Source organism: Zonotrichia albicollis, chromosome 2 (assembly GCF_047830755.1).
Source record: "Zonotrichia albicollis isolate bZonAlb1 chromosome 2, bZonAlb1.hap1, whole genome shotgun sequence".
In the NCBI taxonomy this organism is placed as follows: Eukaryota; Metazoa; Chordata; class Aves; order Passeriformes; family Passerellidae; genus Zonotrichia; species Zonotrichia albicollis.
The window spans coordinates 90,027,560-90,043,350 of record NC_133820.1 but is presented as its reverse complement, the minus strand read 5'-3'; the positions used below and the strand labels follow the sequence as shown (position 1 = coordinate 90,043,350).

The 15,791-nt window shown below is 40.8% G+C and overlaps 1 protein-coding gene across 3 annotated transcripts in view; it reads left to right on the top strand.

The window, feature by feature from the left end:
• Positions 1-543: 543 nt before the first annotated feature.
• Positions 544-15,791, top strand: part of STK24 (serine/threonine kinase 24) — a 57,008-nt gene continuing 41,760 nt past the window's right edge. For 2 of the 3 annotated variants that reach the window (XM_074535644.1, XM_074535643.1), the window contains exons 1-2: positions 544-951; positions 13,543-13,591. Coding sequence is in view for 1 of the 3 variants with exons in the window: in XM_005493215.4 (XP_005493272.1) it covers positions 910-951; positions 13,543-13,773 (273 nt within the window). In the remaining 2 variants the exon portion in view is untranslated. Of the gene's footprint in view, positions 952-13,542; positions 13,774-15,791 lie in introns of all 3 variants that reach the window. The other variant, XM_005493215.4, reaches the window with a different exon arrangement.

The following is a 15,791-nucleotide window of genomic DNA, read 5'->3' as shown; positions in this document are numbered from 1 at the left end:
ACTCTAGTGAATTATCTAATGAAAAGCAACTTATGCTGCAGTGGATGCTCGCATTACTTTAAAAAATCACTTGAAAAGACAGCGAGCCTCGCTGTCCTACGGATCCCAGCCCCACCGGCTGACAGGTTACAAAAACTTTAACACTCCTGAAACTCCCTAGTCTTTTGTGCCGGGGCGGAAAACGGAGAGATTGAGCTGCTAAATTCCAGTTGTAACAAAGAACAGAACATTGTCGAGTTCTCAAGGGATTTGCATGTACGCAGAACTTGTGCGTGGGAGAGACCTCAGTGCTGACCCACTCTGCTCCCGCTTAGGAACTACAGGAGAAGCACGACTGGCATTTTGGGTTGGGGCTTCTGCAGCTTCTGACAGGGAGCCGAGCGCTTCCTGGCACCGCAGCCTTCGGCGGAGCGCCGGTGTCGCGGTGCGTTCCCCGAGCCCCGGGTAAGGGGCGGCGGCGGAGACCCCGGCCCCGGCGTGTGGGGTGGCGGCCGCGCCCATGGCGGCGGGCGGGCAGGTACCGCGCACGGCAGGCGGGGCCACCGCTGCCGCTCCGCCCCCTCCTCCTCCGCCTCCTCCTCCCGCCTCAGGTTTGTCATCGTGTCGCCGGCACGGCCCGGAGGAGGAGGAGGAAGAAGAGGAGGAGGAGGAGGGGGGATGAGGAAGCCGCTGCCGCCTTTGCATCCGTGACGGGGGCCTGGAGAGCCCGGGCTTGGGACGGCCCCTTTCCCACCGCCGGCGCACAGGCGCTGCTCGCCCGGGGGAAGGGCCAGGAGGAGGAGGAGGAGGAGGAGGAGGAGGAGGACGGCGGTGCTGTGTGTGAGAGAGCGTGGAGATGAGCTCAGCTCTGTGCCCTGGAGCCGCCTGAGGAGACCCGGCTGCCTCCCAGCCTCCCTCGCCGCCGTCGCCATGGCTCACTCCCCCGTGCAGGCGGGGCTGCCGGGGATGCAGGTGAGCAGCTGCCCCAAGGGCAGGCACGGACACGCTCCTGGGGCCGGGCTGGCTGTAAACGGGGGGATTCCCGGGGCTGGGGGGAGAAAGCGCCTCTTGGCCCTGGCTCGGCCGCGGGGGCTGGGGGCAGAGGAGCGGGATGGAGACGAAACGTGCTGTCGGCGCTTGGCGTGGCGCCCGGCGAGGTCCCTCCGCCCGTGGATCGCTGCCTGCCGCTGCTCCCTCCATCCGTCCTCGGCAGCCGCTCTGTCGCTGCGGGCGTGCGGAGCGGAGCCGGTGGCCCCTTCCCCCGGCCGGCAGTTCTGCTGCTCGGTGTTTTAATTCCTGAAGGCAGCCGCGGCTCAGTGCGCGATTTTCGGCCCCGTTAGTTTGAGGTGCGTAGGGCAAGCATTCGTACAGCCAGTCCGTACAAGCAGGGCCTGGAAATGTTGACCTTCAGCGCATGCTGCAGTGCCCATGTCTGTGGTGCTGCTGTGAGCCGAGTGCTCGGGAATCGTGTTTGTCTCCCGTGTTTGATCCCGAGAGTTGCTCAGCTGCTGTTGTTGTACGGTGGAATTTGCTTGTTCTGTGTCTAAACTATATATTTGAAAAAACTAATGCTGGCTGAGCTGGCTCAGTCTGAGCCTCTCCCCCCACCTCGTTTTTCTTGGTTTAAATGGAAACTGCTGCCAGGAAAACGTTAAGGTCATTGGTATCTGTGTGTTGTTATTCTAATATTCCCCACATCTGATTAGAAACTTTCTTGCCCTTACCTCCACAGGAACAACTTATAAATGACATGTAAGAGTCTCTCTCAAATTTATCTCCTGAATTGAAAGTGTTTGTGCATCATTTGCTTTAAGTATTGATTTACCATGGTTTGTTTTATTGTGAGTCAAGATTCTAAGTCATGAATCTCTTTTCATTCCAAAATTTGAATTGAAAATGTTACATGCCTAGGCAAAGCATGAATTATGTGCTCATACATAGTACTGGATGCCCCGTAGCCTACGTAGGCCCACTCTCTGAGCTAATTAATTTATTGCTGTGTAGGTCCTGCTGTTGGGAGTTCAAGTTCACCTTCCAAATATGAGCAGTTTGCTGATAGACAGAGAAATTAGGGTTTCTTGATTGACTATGGATATTGTTTGGGCTTTTTATTTTATTCCTTTGGGACGTACTAGAACTAAGACAACTACCTACTTTGAGACAGAGCCTATAACACTTTAGCATTTAAAAATCAGATTTGTAGCTCCTTGGAAGTGAAAGAATGAAGATTATTCCATCAGTATGTGTGTACTGATGTTGTATGTCACTTTATGATCTGAGGACCTGTGCTTTTTATTGACTTGATTTATTATTTGGTTTGTAGTACTGTTAGCTGTACTAAATGCATGGATCTTCAGAGTTCTTATTAGTCCATGTCATTTGGGACTTTGCTTCAAATAGTTTTATTCAAAACTATTGGTGTCATTTTTCTCATGAATTTAATTCTATTACTTTGAGAGTTGCTCAAGTGTGAACTTTCATAGTCTAAAAAAACAAACCCAAAACACCAGAGATCTCCCAATAGGTAGAGGCATGAAGTCTGTGAGCAATGTGAATGCTGCTCACTCATTTCCTGTGCCCAGTTCAAGATGTCTGTATCCTTTTCCAGTCTGTCAGAATATATAGCAGTTTTATAGCAGCCTGTTTTCAGTACACAATTCTCTTTGATTTTACTTCCAAATAAATGTTCAAAGAGTAAAGTACTTACAATATGTGACATCTGCTTCGATACGAAAAAGATTTGGGACTTTGTGTAGAAGAGAGAAATAGAGCTTAGTTCTCTGGGCTATAATTAAATTGCCTAAATCACGGGACTATCCTTTTTCTGTAGTGTGATCCCTCCTCCCCACCTACCAGCTTCTGCCACAAACGGTGGAAGCAGTGTCAGTGACAAGTTATGGAGCTTTCTTTGCTGTACTCGCACAAGAGAGCACCACCCATTGTGCTTGTGTGAGCAGGGCGACTTCTTGACCCCAGAAAATCGCTTGGAGGGACATCACTTTATTAATGCTGTTAATGAGCATGGTAGTGTCAGTAGAGCAGAGGAATGAAGGATTAATGTATTTCTCCCTAAACAAGATGTCTGATCAATGCTTGAAGAGTGATGCATAAAAATGAGTGGGTAGAGAGTGAGCCAAAGGAATGAAAAACTGTGGAGGAAATGTAGGATGGTGCTGGAAGGTTGTCAAAACCTGAGATTTGCTGTCTGCTGTACAGTGGGCATGTTGTAACCTGAATAAAAACAGAGTTGGGTTTTGACCTAAATTTCTGTGCGTGCACTTTAAGTTCGGACTGGAAGTTTTTGCTGTTGCTGTTTTAAGGCTCTGTACAGATGTGAGTTTGGGTGTGCAGGGTGAAGCTGCACCATGACTAAACTGAGGATGTGTTGTCTTGCTTCTTCATGCCTTATGGAAGTGGCCTGGGCAGAGTGTGTGTTTGCCTGTAAATGTGTGAGATTCCTGCAAGACTGGCTCCGGTAAGTGTGTACACGACCTTGATTTTCAGACTGGCCTGCATTTCAAGGCTGTGGTAAGCTTCTGGAGCTTCTTTAAGGAAGCTGTATTTTAAATCAAGTACTGTGTTTATAAATTTATGGTAATAAATTCCTGTGATGCTTTTAAAATTCCATCATCTTGAAGACAAGCCTCTTCTGTGTGATAAACTCCTTTTTTTATCTTCCTCCCTTTTCAGTTGTTTTTGTAGCAATAACAATGTTTATGCAGCAAGTTATTTTTATTCATTCTTCATTGTATTTTCAGTACAAGAGCTACAGGTTCTTCATGCAAAATGTAAATAAGCATTGACATTCAAGCTGTGTTGCTTCAAGAAATGCTAGAAGTTTAACTAAATTTAAGTGGGAACTTGACAAATGAACAGAAAAGGTTTTTAAGCATAAAGGCACCATTTCAGGCCCAGAAAGTGTCAGTTTGCCAGAGACTGGAAGGGTGCTTTGGGAAATGCTGCTGTTTATTTGTCTCTTTTTGTGCTGTTCACAAGATGTGCACTTTGTGCTGCTGTAGGATGAGTGTCCTGGCCTAGAGGATCCTTTGTTCTGGTCGGCATGGCTGTTCTTTCATAGTTACACACTATAGGTAACACTGTCTTCCTTGTTGTAACTCATTCTCCTTTTAAAATAAACTGCTTTAAGTGCTTCCTGTGTGAGCTCTGTGTTTGGTGACTGCAAAATATTGTGTTGTTAAATCAAAGGCACTGTGGAAAGGCCTCTTAGCTTCTCCTGCTTTCCATTTGCAGCTTCTGTGTAGGAGATGAGCTTTCCCCAGTTTGATTTTTTTTTTTCAGAGTTTGTGCTCACTGTTACTGTTTATGTTACAGTTTGACAAATACTTTGCAGTAACTTACAGCACTTAAATACTGGACAGATCCTTGAACCATTATGATCTTGGATAATCAGTTTTAAAATAGTCTCAATACAGATGGCATGGTTCTGTGACATGACAAGCTCAGCCCTTGGGTACCAGGACAGAAGAGTTTTAATTGGTGAAAAAGAAGTGGGCATCTTCTCACTCTGCAGTCAAAGGCTGTTTCAGGGCTATCTAATAGATGTATGGAGCAGTTTGGGTGTCAGGAAAACCTATTTCCATTGTGTGGCCTTCCAGAATAGGTAAATAGATGCAGCTTATGGCAACTGTGTCTTTCAGGTGTCCTCACAGGCCCGTCAGACTGGCCCTGTGTTGTGGTGAGTTCCATGTGTGAGCAAGGTACCCTCTGGCCAGCTGGCATCTTTGTTCCCCAGAGAGACAAAAGGCCACTGAGGCAGCAGACACATTTAATACCAGGCCTTGTGTTACAAGTGGTGCACAAAGCTCTGATGTCAGCTTTTACATAGTGCCATCTTTTGTGTTTCTGAAGTAGAAAATGTATCTTGGCTGCGTTTTCAACATTTGCTTAAATTCTTCTCGTACTCCCTTTCTTGTGAGTGGGATGGGAAGGGGAATAGAGGATGCACACAACGCTGATGGACAAAGTCAACACAGCATCAAATATAAATTAAAAATAATAAAAAATACTGCATCCATCCTATAATAATTTGGTCCCTTCTATTAAAAAAAAATGTGGACATCTGGAGAGAGTTGAGAGAAAGACCACAAAGATAACTGGAGGCCTGGGAAGCCTTTTGCATGGGAGGGTCGAGAGAGCTGGATGTGTTTAGCCTTGAGAAAGGATGGCCCAGGATGGAGACCTTATCACAATGTTCCAGTATTTCAAAGGTGTCCAAAGAGAAGATGGAGACTCCATTTTTACTAGGAGTCACATGGAAAGATGAAGGATAAGAGGTACAAATTACACTGGGGAGAATTCTGATTGGACACAAAAGGAAAATTCTTCACAATTAGGACAATCAGCCATCTTGAGGAAATGGTGGATTCCCCAACGCTGGACTCAAAATTTTAAGTCTTGCCTGGACAGGGTGTTGGGCTACCTTGCCTAGACTGTGCTTTTGCTGGAAAAGTTTGGACCAGATCTTCCTTGAGATCCCTTCCAACCTGGCGTTCTGTGACTGCGAGTGATTTTGATCTGGTTATTGCTTTTGTGATGATACATCTTTTGTGGAGTACTGTTTAATTCAGTGGTTTTCTGTGTGCCTAAAAGTAATCATTTGTGTGGATGCAGCTTTATAATCAAAGCTGGTTTTACTTGTAAGCTCTTTGTTGATCTGGGTAATTTTCTATGTGCAGGTATGCACAAATGTCAGACTGTGCTGGTTGTATGTTAGTATAGAACTAAGAGCCTTCTGCAGTGTAACTTGATAAAAAGTGAGGCTTGAATTGGGAGAATTTATTGTATTCTCAGTTGCTCTGCTTGGCAGCTTCTTGAGACAGACATCTGGGTTTTCTGTCAGACACAATGGGTGCAAGAAGAGTCTCCCCTCAAATTATGACATTGCTGTAGAATAAAATTTGCTATTTTTCTTATTTTTGTCAAGTAGTATTAATGCAACAGAACTTTCTCATTGCCTCTATTAGCATTCTTTTTCAGCCATTTGTTGTAATGATGGGGTTTTCCTAAAGAGCTACTTTTTAATTTTTCTTTTTTATCAGTAGCTTAGCTAATTAAGAGTGATTTTCATCACAGAAGTTTTAGCTTTTTAGCAAGTGTAAATAAGTGAGAGACATTATTCTAAAACTCTTTTTGGGACATTTTTCCTTAGCTATCTTTCTCTTGATGTCCGAAATACATCTTGTGTTTCACTGCCATACTGTACATGCTGCTGATACTTGAGTGTTGCTTTCACTGTGTGCCCAGGGCATGGAGGGATTTTTAATTGCAGTAATTTACAGTTGAGAAGTGTCATGGATGGAAGGGAGGAAGTCAGCTACAGGTTATGAAAGTTTTTCGTGATGTTGCACTAAAAACTCCAAAAAAATTCCAATTAAATATGTTTTCTGGAAGCAGGCTACAGTTAGGTCACTATTCATTTTGGTAGTAAACTCTTAGGCTTGTACATTAAGCAGTTTTCCGAATGAAAAATAGCAGAAAATTTCAGACTGATTTGTGCAGGCCACATCGCACCCAGAAAATGGTATTGGTTAATTAGAAATCTGGAAGCATGCTTTACATATTTGTGTTACTGATGAAAAATTGAATATTTTGTATTCTGAATGTAAGACAAGTGCACCTTCCTTGAAAATAAGTAGAAAGAGTTGAAGGGTTGAAGAATATTTTTATGATAGGCTAACTTCAGGCAGCTGGTGGAAATGTGCTTACACCCTGTTTCAGTCTAGGTAGAAATCAGAACAAGAGAGTTAACTCTAGTGACAAATATGAGTATTAGTAGGCCATAGTGATTCATGCTAAATGTTTTTACCTTCAGTGTGTGAGATGCAAGGTTTACAGCTTTATTATTTGCTTCCTCTCTCCCCTTTTTCAACCCATTGAAGATTCACAGCAGAACTGGTGGCAGTTGTTCCTTTTTCTCGATAATTAAAAGTATTGCTATTGCTAGTTCTCTGTATTTTTGGCATATTGTATTTCTCCCAGAAAAAAGCAATTTCCTTATGGTAGCATGTGTCTGAATTGAATAATTATAGTATTGGAGATGGAAAGTGGTAGAAATATGGAATGTGTATGAAGAAAAAAAGAAAACAATTATGCGTTACTTTTTATAATTGACAAATTCTCAGTGAAAGAGCTGGATCTTAGTTCTACACCTAGTTATTACAGATAAATGCTTTCTTTCTAGTCTTTGTACCTCTCATTCAATGTTTTGCTGATTTGTCTTCTTAAATAAAATAAAATAAATCAGTTGTTGCTGTTCATGATAATTATAAGATGGTTTTGGTAGTTTGTCTCATTTTACTTTATTATTGATAAATAAGACTGAGAGATGGCTCAAATTTGGTTCCAGTTTTAAGGCTTCTAAAATGTCTTTTTTTTTTCATTGTTTATCTAAAAGTCCCAGACTATCAATCCAAATACTTGATTATATTTTGTCTTTTTGCGTTAGTTGGCTGCTCTTTGAAAGTGCAGGTAGGAATTGATACAATTGAACCAAACAATTATCATCTGTTTACTGCCTCTTTTGTATTTCAATTTCACACCAACTGCAGGAAATAATTTTGTGTGTTGTTTCAGTTATTCATGTATGGGATATATATATTGCTGAAAACAAGAACTTGTGAGCTTCTGAGATAGCTGAAATGCTGGGTAGCAAACTTTGAGGCTTCTCCTTCCTGGAGGTATTTTTTTCTCTGGTGCAAAACCATCTTATATGGGTGTTTTGGGGTCTTGGTGGTTTCTCGTAGGTTTTTTTATTCCCTGCCCCCTGCTTTGGAAGCCCAAGTTTGTTGGAGGGCTGATTTGAATTTGTGCAATTTACCCGAATGTATGTATCTCTACTGCTGTCCCCTGTGCTGCTAGCTTTGTGGGGATCAAAGTAAAGAGGGGAGCTCCTTAACACTGGTCTGTGTTGAGGTGAAGAGACATTAAATGGTTTTTGAAAGATTGCAAGTGGTGATCTAGGGAAACCTTTGCAGTGCCTTGAAATGGGGAGCTGCGTGAAGGAGAATGAACTCACTGTGCCTGCTGCTCACTTTGACTGGCTTTAGGCTCAAAGTTCTCAGGGTATGTGGGAGAATTTCCTGTGTGAACTTCTCTGGCAGATTTCTGTTCTCTGGTCTGACCAAAGATAAAAAGTAAAGAAATTATGTGCAGCAGTGGTATCTCAGTTTGGAAGAAATTAGATGTCTGTGCTGTAAATTTAGCAGCAAAACTAATTTTTCATATGATAGGAAGCGTATCATGGAATAGCTGAGATTGTAAGGGACCTGTGGAGCACATCTATCCACCTCCTGCTCAAAGCAGTCACCAGATTGCTCAGGACAACATCCAGCCTAGTTTTAAATGCCTCAAAGGATCCACAGCCTGCCTGGGCAGCCCTAATCTAATACAGGATTATCTTTATATTAAGAAACCCTGGGTTTTTAGGTTTGTGGTTGTTTTGTTTTGGTGGTTTGTTGTTTTGTTTTCGTTTTTTTCCTTTTCTTTTCTTTCTTTTCCTCTTTTATTTTTGGAAGTTTAGATGAAGTTTCCTAGAACTCAATTTCTGGCCATTGCATCTTGTCCTTCTGCTGGACACCACAGAGAAGAGTCTGGCCCTGTGTTCTTTACTCCTTTCCATCAGGTATTCTCACAGAGTAAGATTTCCAGCTGCCCAGGCTACTCTTTTCCAAGCTAAACAATCCCCAGAAATCACGGAATCTCTTCAGATTATCATATTTTGGGCTCAGTCTTGATAGAGAATGAGAATTGGACTGAACAATTGGAAATTGATTTGGTGAAATGAAAACTATGCAAATTGAGATGTTAAAAGATGATTGACTGTCTGTTTCAAACAAGCTTCAAAAATACATAACAGATCTGCAAGTACCATCAGTTGCACAGTTAAGCTGAAGAACTTGGATTATGGAGAAGCTTTATAATTCTTGTAAGTTAAAGAGAAATATTTCTAATGCTTTTCTATAATAACTGGAACAACTCTTCTTAAAAACAAGTTAGAAATAAGAACTTGAGTGAGATGTGGAGAAAGACTCAAAGCTGTATCTTCTCTCAGAATGATATGGGTAAAGTTGGATCTAACTAGTTTGAATTACAGTAGTGTTTTCTGTTGAGCTTTAAGGGACAGTCAGTGGGGGTGAGAATTGGAGGTTCATAAAAATAAATGTGTTGCAAGATGTGTGTAACCCTACTGTGAAGAGGGTACTGCAGAGGTGGTGTCCAAGTGGGTGACACTGCTGGTTTCTCCAGGACTGTTCTTGACAATTGTTGACTGAAAAGTGACCTTTGCATAGAAAAAGGCAATGCCTTAAAAAGACAAAATTTAAAGGCACCTGTTACATGTGAGAGGCAGTGCTGAAGAACTGTGCACCCGTGGGGATTGGAATTACTGAACAAAACAGCATAAAATCTGCTTGTCATGAGTATGAGTATTACAAAGAGCCTTTGCAAAAGTCTGGGAGCTCATTAGTTGGAAATACAGAGCATTAGGAGTAGGCAATTTGGTTTTTTTGGCTGCAGCTGAGTTTGAGCCATGAGACCAAATTGAACAAATAGGATCTGAGAATGTATTGAACTATTTTTATTCTGTGGAAGTAGGCAACAGTGTTGTTAGGTCCTAAGAAGAGTTAATTTTAAATGGAGTATGTTTTTCTGGCTGATTAAGGTCAAAAGTAATGAATCCAATGTGGAACAAGTACAGAGAGATTACTCAAATTATTGGATGAATGGTGGCTTTGCTTATGGTGAAAAGGACTTTGTTCTGCATGGCTGAACAAGCTGGACTGTGGGACAAGATGGTTGCAGTTTGTGTTCAGAAGTGTGAAAAACTATTTGAAATGAAAAGCAATGTAATTCAAGTGTCTATGGAAATTGAAAGTTCTGGAATCATTCGGTCTGAATGCTCCATAACTTGTTTTTGATTTGTCACTGTATGTATTCTGTGACAAGCTTTGAAAAAAATGTGGTAGTGGTAGAGATCTAGTTCTTTATCAAGGTGATTAGCTTTACCCATTTGCAGCTGATATTGATGTTCCAATCTGTGGTTTCTAGCAATATTTGATGTGCTCCATTACATGAAGGGTCTTTTATCAGTTCCCATTATTTTAATATTAGTAGGAATAAACTCTGTGCTTAGTAAAGTTTGCAAAGAATAGAGTCAGCAAGACTATAGTGACAGTGTCTGTGGAAGTAATTTTCTCTGTGTAGTTGTGTAGAGAGAATATTTATAAAGCTATTTGTTTATTTTATCTCTGTTGAAAGTATTTACAAAACCAAGGAAAATCAAATTTGGCAAGAATCCTTTCCAGATGTGATCTCTGAAAAAAGAGTGGGAATTGGCCACTCACGTACTTTCAGATTCAAGCAGTTCATTATGTATCTGGAGGCCTGATCTCTATATTTTTAAAAGACAGCAGGTCATTAAAGAAACCAACTCTTAGTTCTTGCAAAAACACAGGTTGCCAGTGGTTCAAGGCTCTCACTTCAAACACCTGGTGTTTTGAGAAGAAAACTGAGCCCTTTCTTACAGAGCAAGAGTGTGTTGTTTGGGTTTTTTGAAACAACTGCTGCCTCCTGTTGCTCAGAAGAAAATTCAGGAATGACAACTGTTACATTTTAGAACAAAGGAATGAATTTACAAAAATTGTGAACTGGGAAGGAAGGTGGGTTTTTTTGTTTGTTTAATAATTAGTCATTTCACAGGAAGCTTCTGAAATAACGTTATTATTGATAATGATGTTGATCCCATTAAGTTGTGTTATTATTGAGCAATTAACATTTCAAAATGGCTGCAAAATTTTGATTATAAAAATTCAAGCGAACAGTTGTTCCCTTCTTCTTGGGTCTTCCAGCAAGTTATTTTCCTCACTTTTCTGAAATTGTTAATTCTCTTTTACAGTTGTCTTATAAAACTGTCAGCCTAACACCAGAATCCCAAGAGCTTGACACTGTAAAAAAGAAACTGTGAGGTTCCTGAAAATCTCTGAAGACTCTGGTGCTGTGAAACAAGGAGCTTTAATAGATGATAGTCATAGACTGTTAAGGGGAAAAGGGAAAATAGGAGGTGTATCCATAAAGCCAGCAGAACTTAGAAAAGCTGCTGGCAGGTAGCTCTTGCATTTTCTCTGTATGAGCAACTGCAGTGCACTGCAACTGAGCAGCGCTGGCTTTTTAGTCTCAGGAGGTGAAACATGGAATGTTTTAGGCAGCTGCGACTGGGATTGGTTTGTGGTTTATCCAGATGCCTTTGTAGTGATGTAATGCTCAGATTCCTGTGGCTAGTGAATGGAACTGGAAGGCTTGTGTGGTTGGATTAGATGTGCACATCTCTCTGCAGCACATCATCTCAAATTCCAGCACAGGATGTATGAAAGTGTAGACAGATAATTGTTTTCCACAAGGGAAAATATCTGATGCCGGTGTTAAGGTTATTTTTATTCATGAGGAGTTCTCAGAGAAGACTTTGAATATTGAGAGCAGAGCATTCTGTGAACCATGAGAAGAGCCAGTAAGCACAATTTGGTTTGTAGTTTTTTAGTGATCTCTTAGAAATTATGTCCCTGGAAGTGTTGGGAAGGGTTGCTGTGCAGCTGAGGGATGACTGTTTGTGGGAAAATATGAAGTGCCCTGGTCTGGTTTCTTAAGTGGGAGATACATAAGCATATACATATATAGATACAGTATGTAATATTTAATAGTGTGTTGTTCTCTTTACATTGAAATAAACAGAGGAACAAGCTGGTTTTGCTGGAAGGGGTGTGGATCTTTTGCTCCGTTCATTTAATGGCAAAAGGGTGATAAAACCCCGTGCCCTTCTGTTTGTTTCCCAAAACTGACTTTGCATAAAAGGATGGATCAGTAAGATGTAAAGCAGGGGGAATTTCTTGGGGCTGGTGAAGCCTTGTAGTAGGTACACTTAGAGTGTTTTTGCTTTGGGCTGATCTCACCAGTGATGTGTTCCTGGAATGATTACCTGAAAGCAGTGATGTCTTATGGCTGACTTTAAAGTACTAAAAGTTGTTGTGGACTCCCAGTTTGTGCCAGATGATGATGAAACACTCTGAGAACTGAGTGGGTTTATCTTTGGATTCAGTCAGTTCCAGCTACCTGTCCTCAAAACACCTCTTTCAGCTGTGAAATTTAGATACCTCCAGAGAAACTTTGTTCTAGGCTATCTTCCTCTTGCAGCTGTATGGGTTAATTATGTAACTCTGAGGTGTGAGAGCAGAAAAGTATAGGTGGGAAGTGCTTCATAAGCTAAATTTAATTGCTAAAGATAATGCTGTTTTAGTGCTTGTCAGTGGTACTCTAGAAGTTCTCATTCCCCACTTCATGCTACTACACAGTTGGGCTAAGCATAAACTGTGGTTTTATGCTTATGTAGGCATTACTGAATTCTTCTTGTATGAGCCTTTTTCTCTATGAACTAGGTTTTTTCACTTAGCTAGCATGAGTGTCATCCTTTTAAAAACACATATGTCTGAAGTCTTTTAAAGTATTAATGTTATTTCTTGAGCACAAGATTCTAAGTAATCCTGTCCTATCTTTCTTAATTTTATGACTATTTTCTCTATTTGTGGCTTTTCCAGTTTAATCATAGAAAAACTTGGATTGGAAGAGCTCATTAAAGGTCGTACCATCCAACCCCCCCTGCAGTTGTAATGTGTGTGTTTTTTGTTAGCTAGTGAGGCTCCATGTTGTTAGATTAAGAAGGTATACTGTGGAACTTACCATCTGTGCACTGAAAGTGAGAAGCAGTAGTGAGCTGAATACTTAATAGTGGAGAAAAAGCAAATGTGGCAGCCTGGTCCACCTCAGTCCTACATTTGCATGTTTAGGTGAGCACTTGTGGCTTTTATGTGACTGCTCAAATCAGGAAAGCTGGAGCAGGATGTTTTTTAGGAGTTTACACAATGGACAGACAAAGAAAAAGATAAACAAATCCGGATTGAGAAAACCTCGGCATCAGGGAGCAGGAGGAAACATGGCTGTTCATGCAGGTGATCCTTAATAAGAGAAAATTGAAAATTGTTTGCCATACAAACAAAGGGAAATAGTGCTCTGTGCACTAAAGAAGGTGAATGAAATCCTTGCAAGGATGAGATAAGAGAAAAATACAGAAGAGGGATTCTGGGATCTAGGAGGGAACCAATTTAAAGAGAAAATGTTAGACTAAAGGCTTACTTTTTTTGGTAGTTGTGTTTGATCTATTTGCTTTTCATAAAAAACAAATCTTTGTAATGATCTTCTATTCTGGATACTCTTTATTGGTAAAGAAGAAGAAATTGAGATGGCAGCATTTTCTGTTGCCAAATAGGATAGAACCCAGACACATGGACAGTGTTAAATCTGTTCTTTATATAGAGCAAAATATAAGCATATCAGTGTGTGCATATAAGGGATTTAGAAAGAATGTGACAATTATGGAGGTAGAAAAAGATAGCTAGATAAATAGGAATTTGCAGAATTTGAAGTGTTTGTTGCCTTTAAAAATACCATATTGTGTTAAAAATACTGGGTGACTTTTCTCTTTATATTTCTTTTTAACAGACTCTGAAGGCAGATCCAGAAGAACTGTTTACGAAACTGGAGAGAATTGGTAAGGGGTCTTTTGGTGAAGTTTTTAAAGGAATTGACAATCGGACTCAGAAAGTTGTTGCTATAAAAATTATTGACCTAGAAGAAGCAGAAGATGAAATAGAAGACATCCAACAAGAAATCACGGTGTTGAGTCAGTGTGACAGTCCATATGTAACTAAATATTATGGATCCTATTTAAAGGTAAGATACTCACAGATGGTGGCTATTTGGTTTTACAGGTAATTCTTTTCCAGGCTATCCAGTTGTGCCTGTTTTTGTTGGTGAGGTTTGTCAAACCTTGGTTGAAGAAAAATATATTTTTGTCCTTTCAGCTCTAAAGAAAGAATGAGTTACTGTATTTTGTGAAGTATGTGACAGAATTTAATAAGAAAAAATACTTGTCTATTGCAATTTCTGTACAAAAACTCCTTTAAATAACATGAGTTTGTTGAGCTCTAATATGTTTAGATTCTCTTAATATTAGTTAATTTAAATTCAGAAAATTCAACCTAAGTCTGCATTTGAATTACCAAAACATTAAAAACAATTAGTATCAGCTGTTTTATGAGGCTTGAAATTTTTTGTCAGGGCTTGATCCCTGATCATTCTAAGCTCTTAGTTTGTTCTTCTGAGGAAATTGAACCCATCCTTGGTCTGAGTGATTTAAAAATTAAAATCTGAAAGTAAATAATTTTGCACATTAGACATAAGTGAAGCTAATAATGGAAGGGGTTTATGTTAACTGTCTTGTGACTGTTTCCCTTTCCTCCCACTGCCATATTATTATTGTCAGGATTCAGTTTGAGGTGTGCCAGATAGTTTGCTCTTTTGTTAAGGTTTTCTTTTATGGTTATTGTTTTTAATTGGATAGATGTAATGATTTATTATTTTTGAAGGTAGTGGAAGTATCTGGAAGCTTCTAGTGTTACTTTATTCCTTGGGCAGACTTTGTTCCCATCTCAACAGCTCTTCCTTTTATGACAGTGAGATGAGAATCTAGATAAGAACTTGTTGTCTTGGCAAGATTTGAAGTTAGAAGTTGGCAAAAAATACTTTATTCAGTCTGCTTTTGCTTTTGTGGAAGTATTCTGTTTATCTGCAAAGACATGAAGGTTCTGAAATGGGGACCCTGCTTTATCTCTCTGTCTCTGAGATTGCCAGTTAATTTCCAAAGAAAAAAGGACTTTTTCTGGATCCGGGATATGCGTTACTCAAATGAGAGACAGTTTTTCCTTTCCTCCTTGTGCTCTGAACCAGTTTGCTTGGGTGTCTCATCAGTAATTTGGTAATGGTTTTTAGACCTGCTAACTTGTTACCAGGGCTGGACTTCGGTGTTAGGTATAGGTTTGGGCTCAGAAGCATCAGAAGGCAGTTAATTGAGCACAGTAAATTGGATAAAGTTTTCCTCATGGCTTCTACCACTGCTTTTGAAATTACACTGTCAAGGACTGATAGTTCAATGAAGTATGGCAGCTGCACCACTGTGCCTTCCTGGTCTGTTTGCTCTAAACAGTTGTAGCCCTTCCCTGTGACATTCCAGCTGTGTGAGCTGTCCCATCATGTCTTGGTAATTGCAGTGAGATCAAAGCCTTGTAACTGCACAGAGATCTCAAATTCCTGCTGCTCATTCCTTGTACTGCCTTCACTGATGTGCCAGCTCTTCACAGAGGTATTTGAGTGTGTCTGTGTCTCAGTAGGGCTGCAAGGGAATGTCACACAGTCCTTTCCTCCCACTTCTCCTAGTTCAAAGCTGACTTTACCAGGTTGGCCATTCTGTTGGCAAAGGCTTTTATGTGACCTGTTTCATGAGGTGGGTTCTATCTCTTCCAATCAGCAGAGTCCTAAAACAAAATCTTGTTGCCAGCACCAGTGGTGCAGCCAGTTTACTTTGTAAATCCAACTACTTCTGCTCTCATCATTTACCCAAACTGGCATAATTAATGAAAAGACTACCTGGGCCTCCAGACCCTCGTCTCCGGAGCCCTAATATTGGATGTGATGGTTCCTATTACTCTTGGTGTCATTTGTGCCCACAGGATAAAAAATCGAATATAAGAAAAAGTCTGATGGGAAAACCTCTTATTAGTTTTAAAAATGTGTATAATTACAATGAGGCTGAAAAAGAAAACCCGGTGTTCATATTTGAAGTAAGTGAATGTTGATGTTTTTTGAAGGTGTTATGGCAGTGGCTGCTTTTCCTAGTAGAAGGTGAGAGGAGA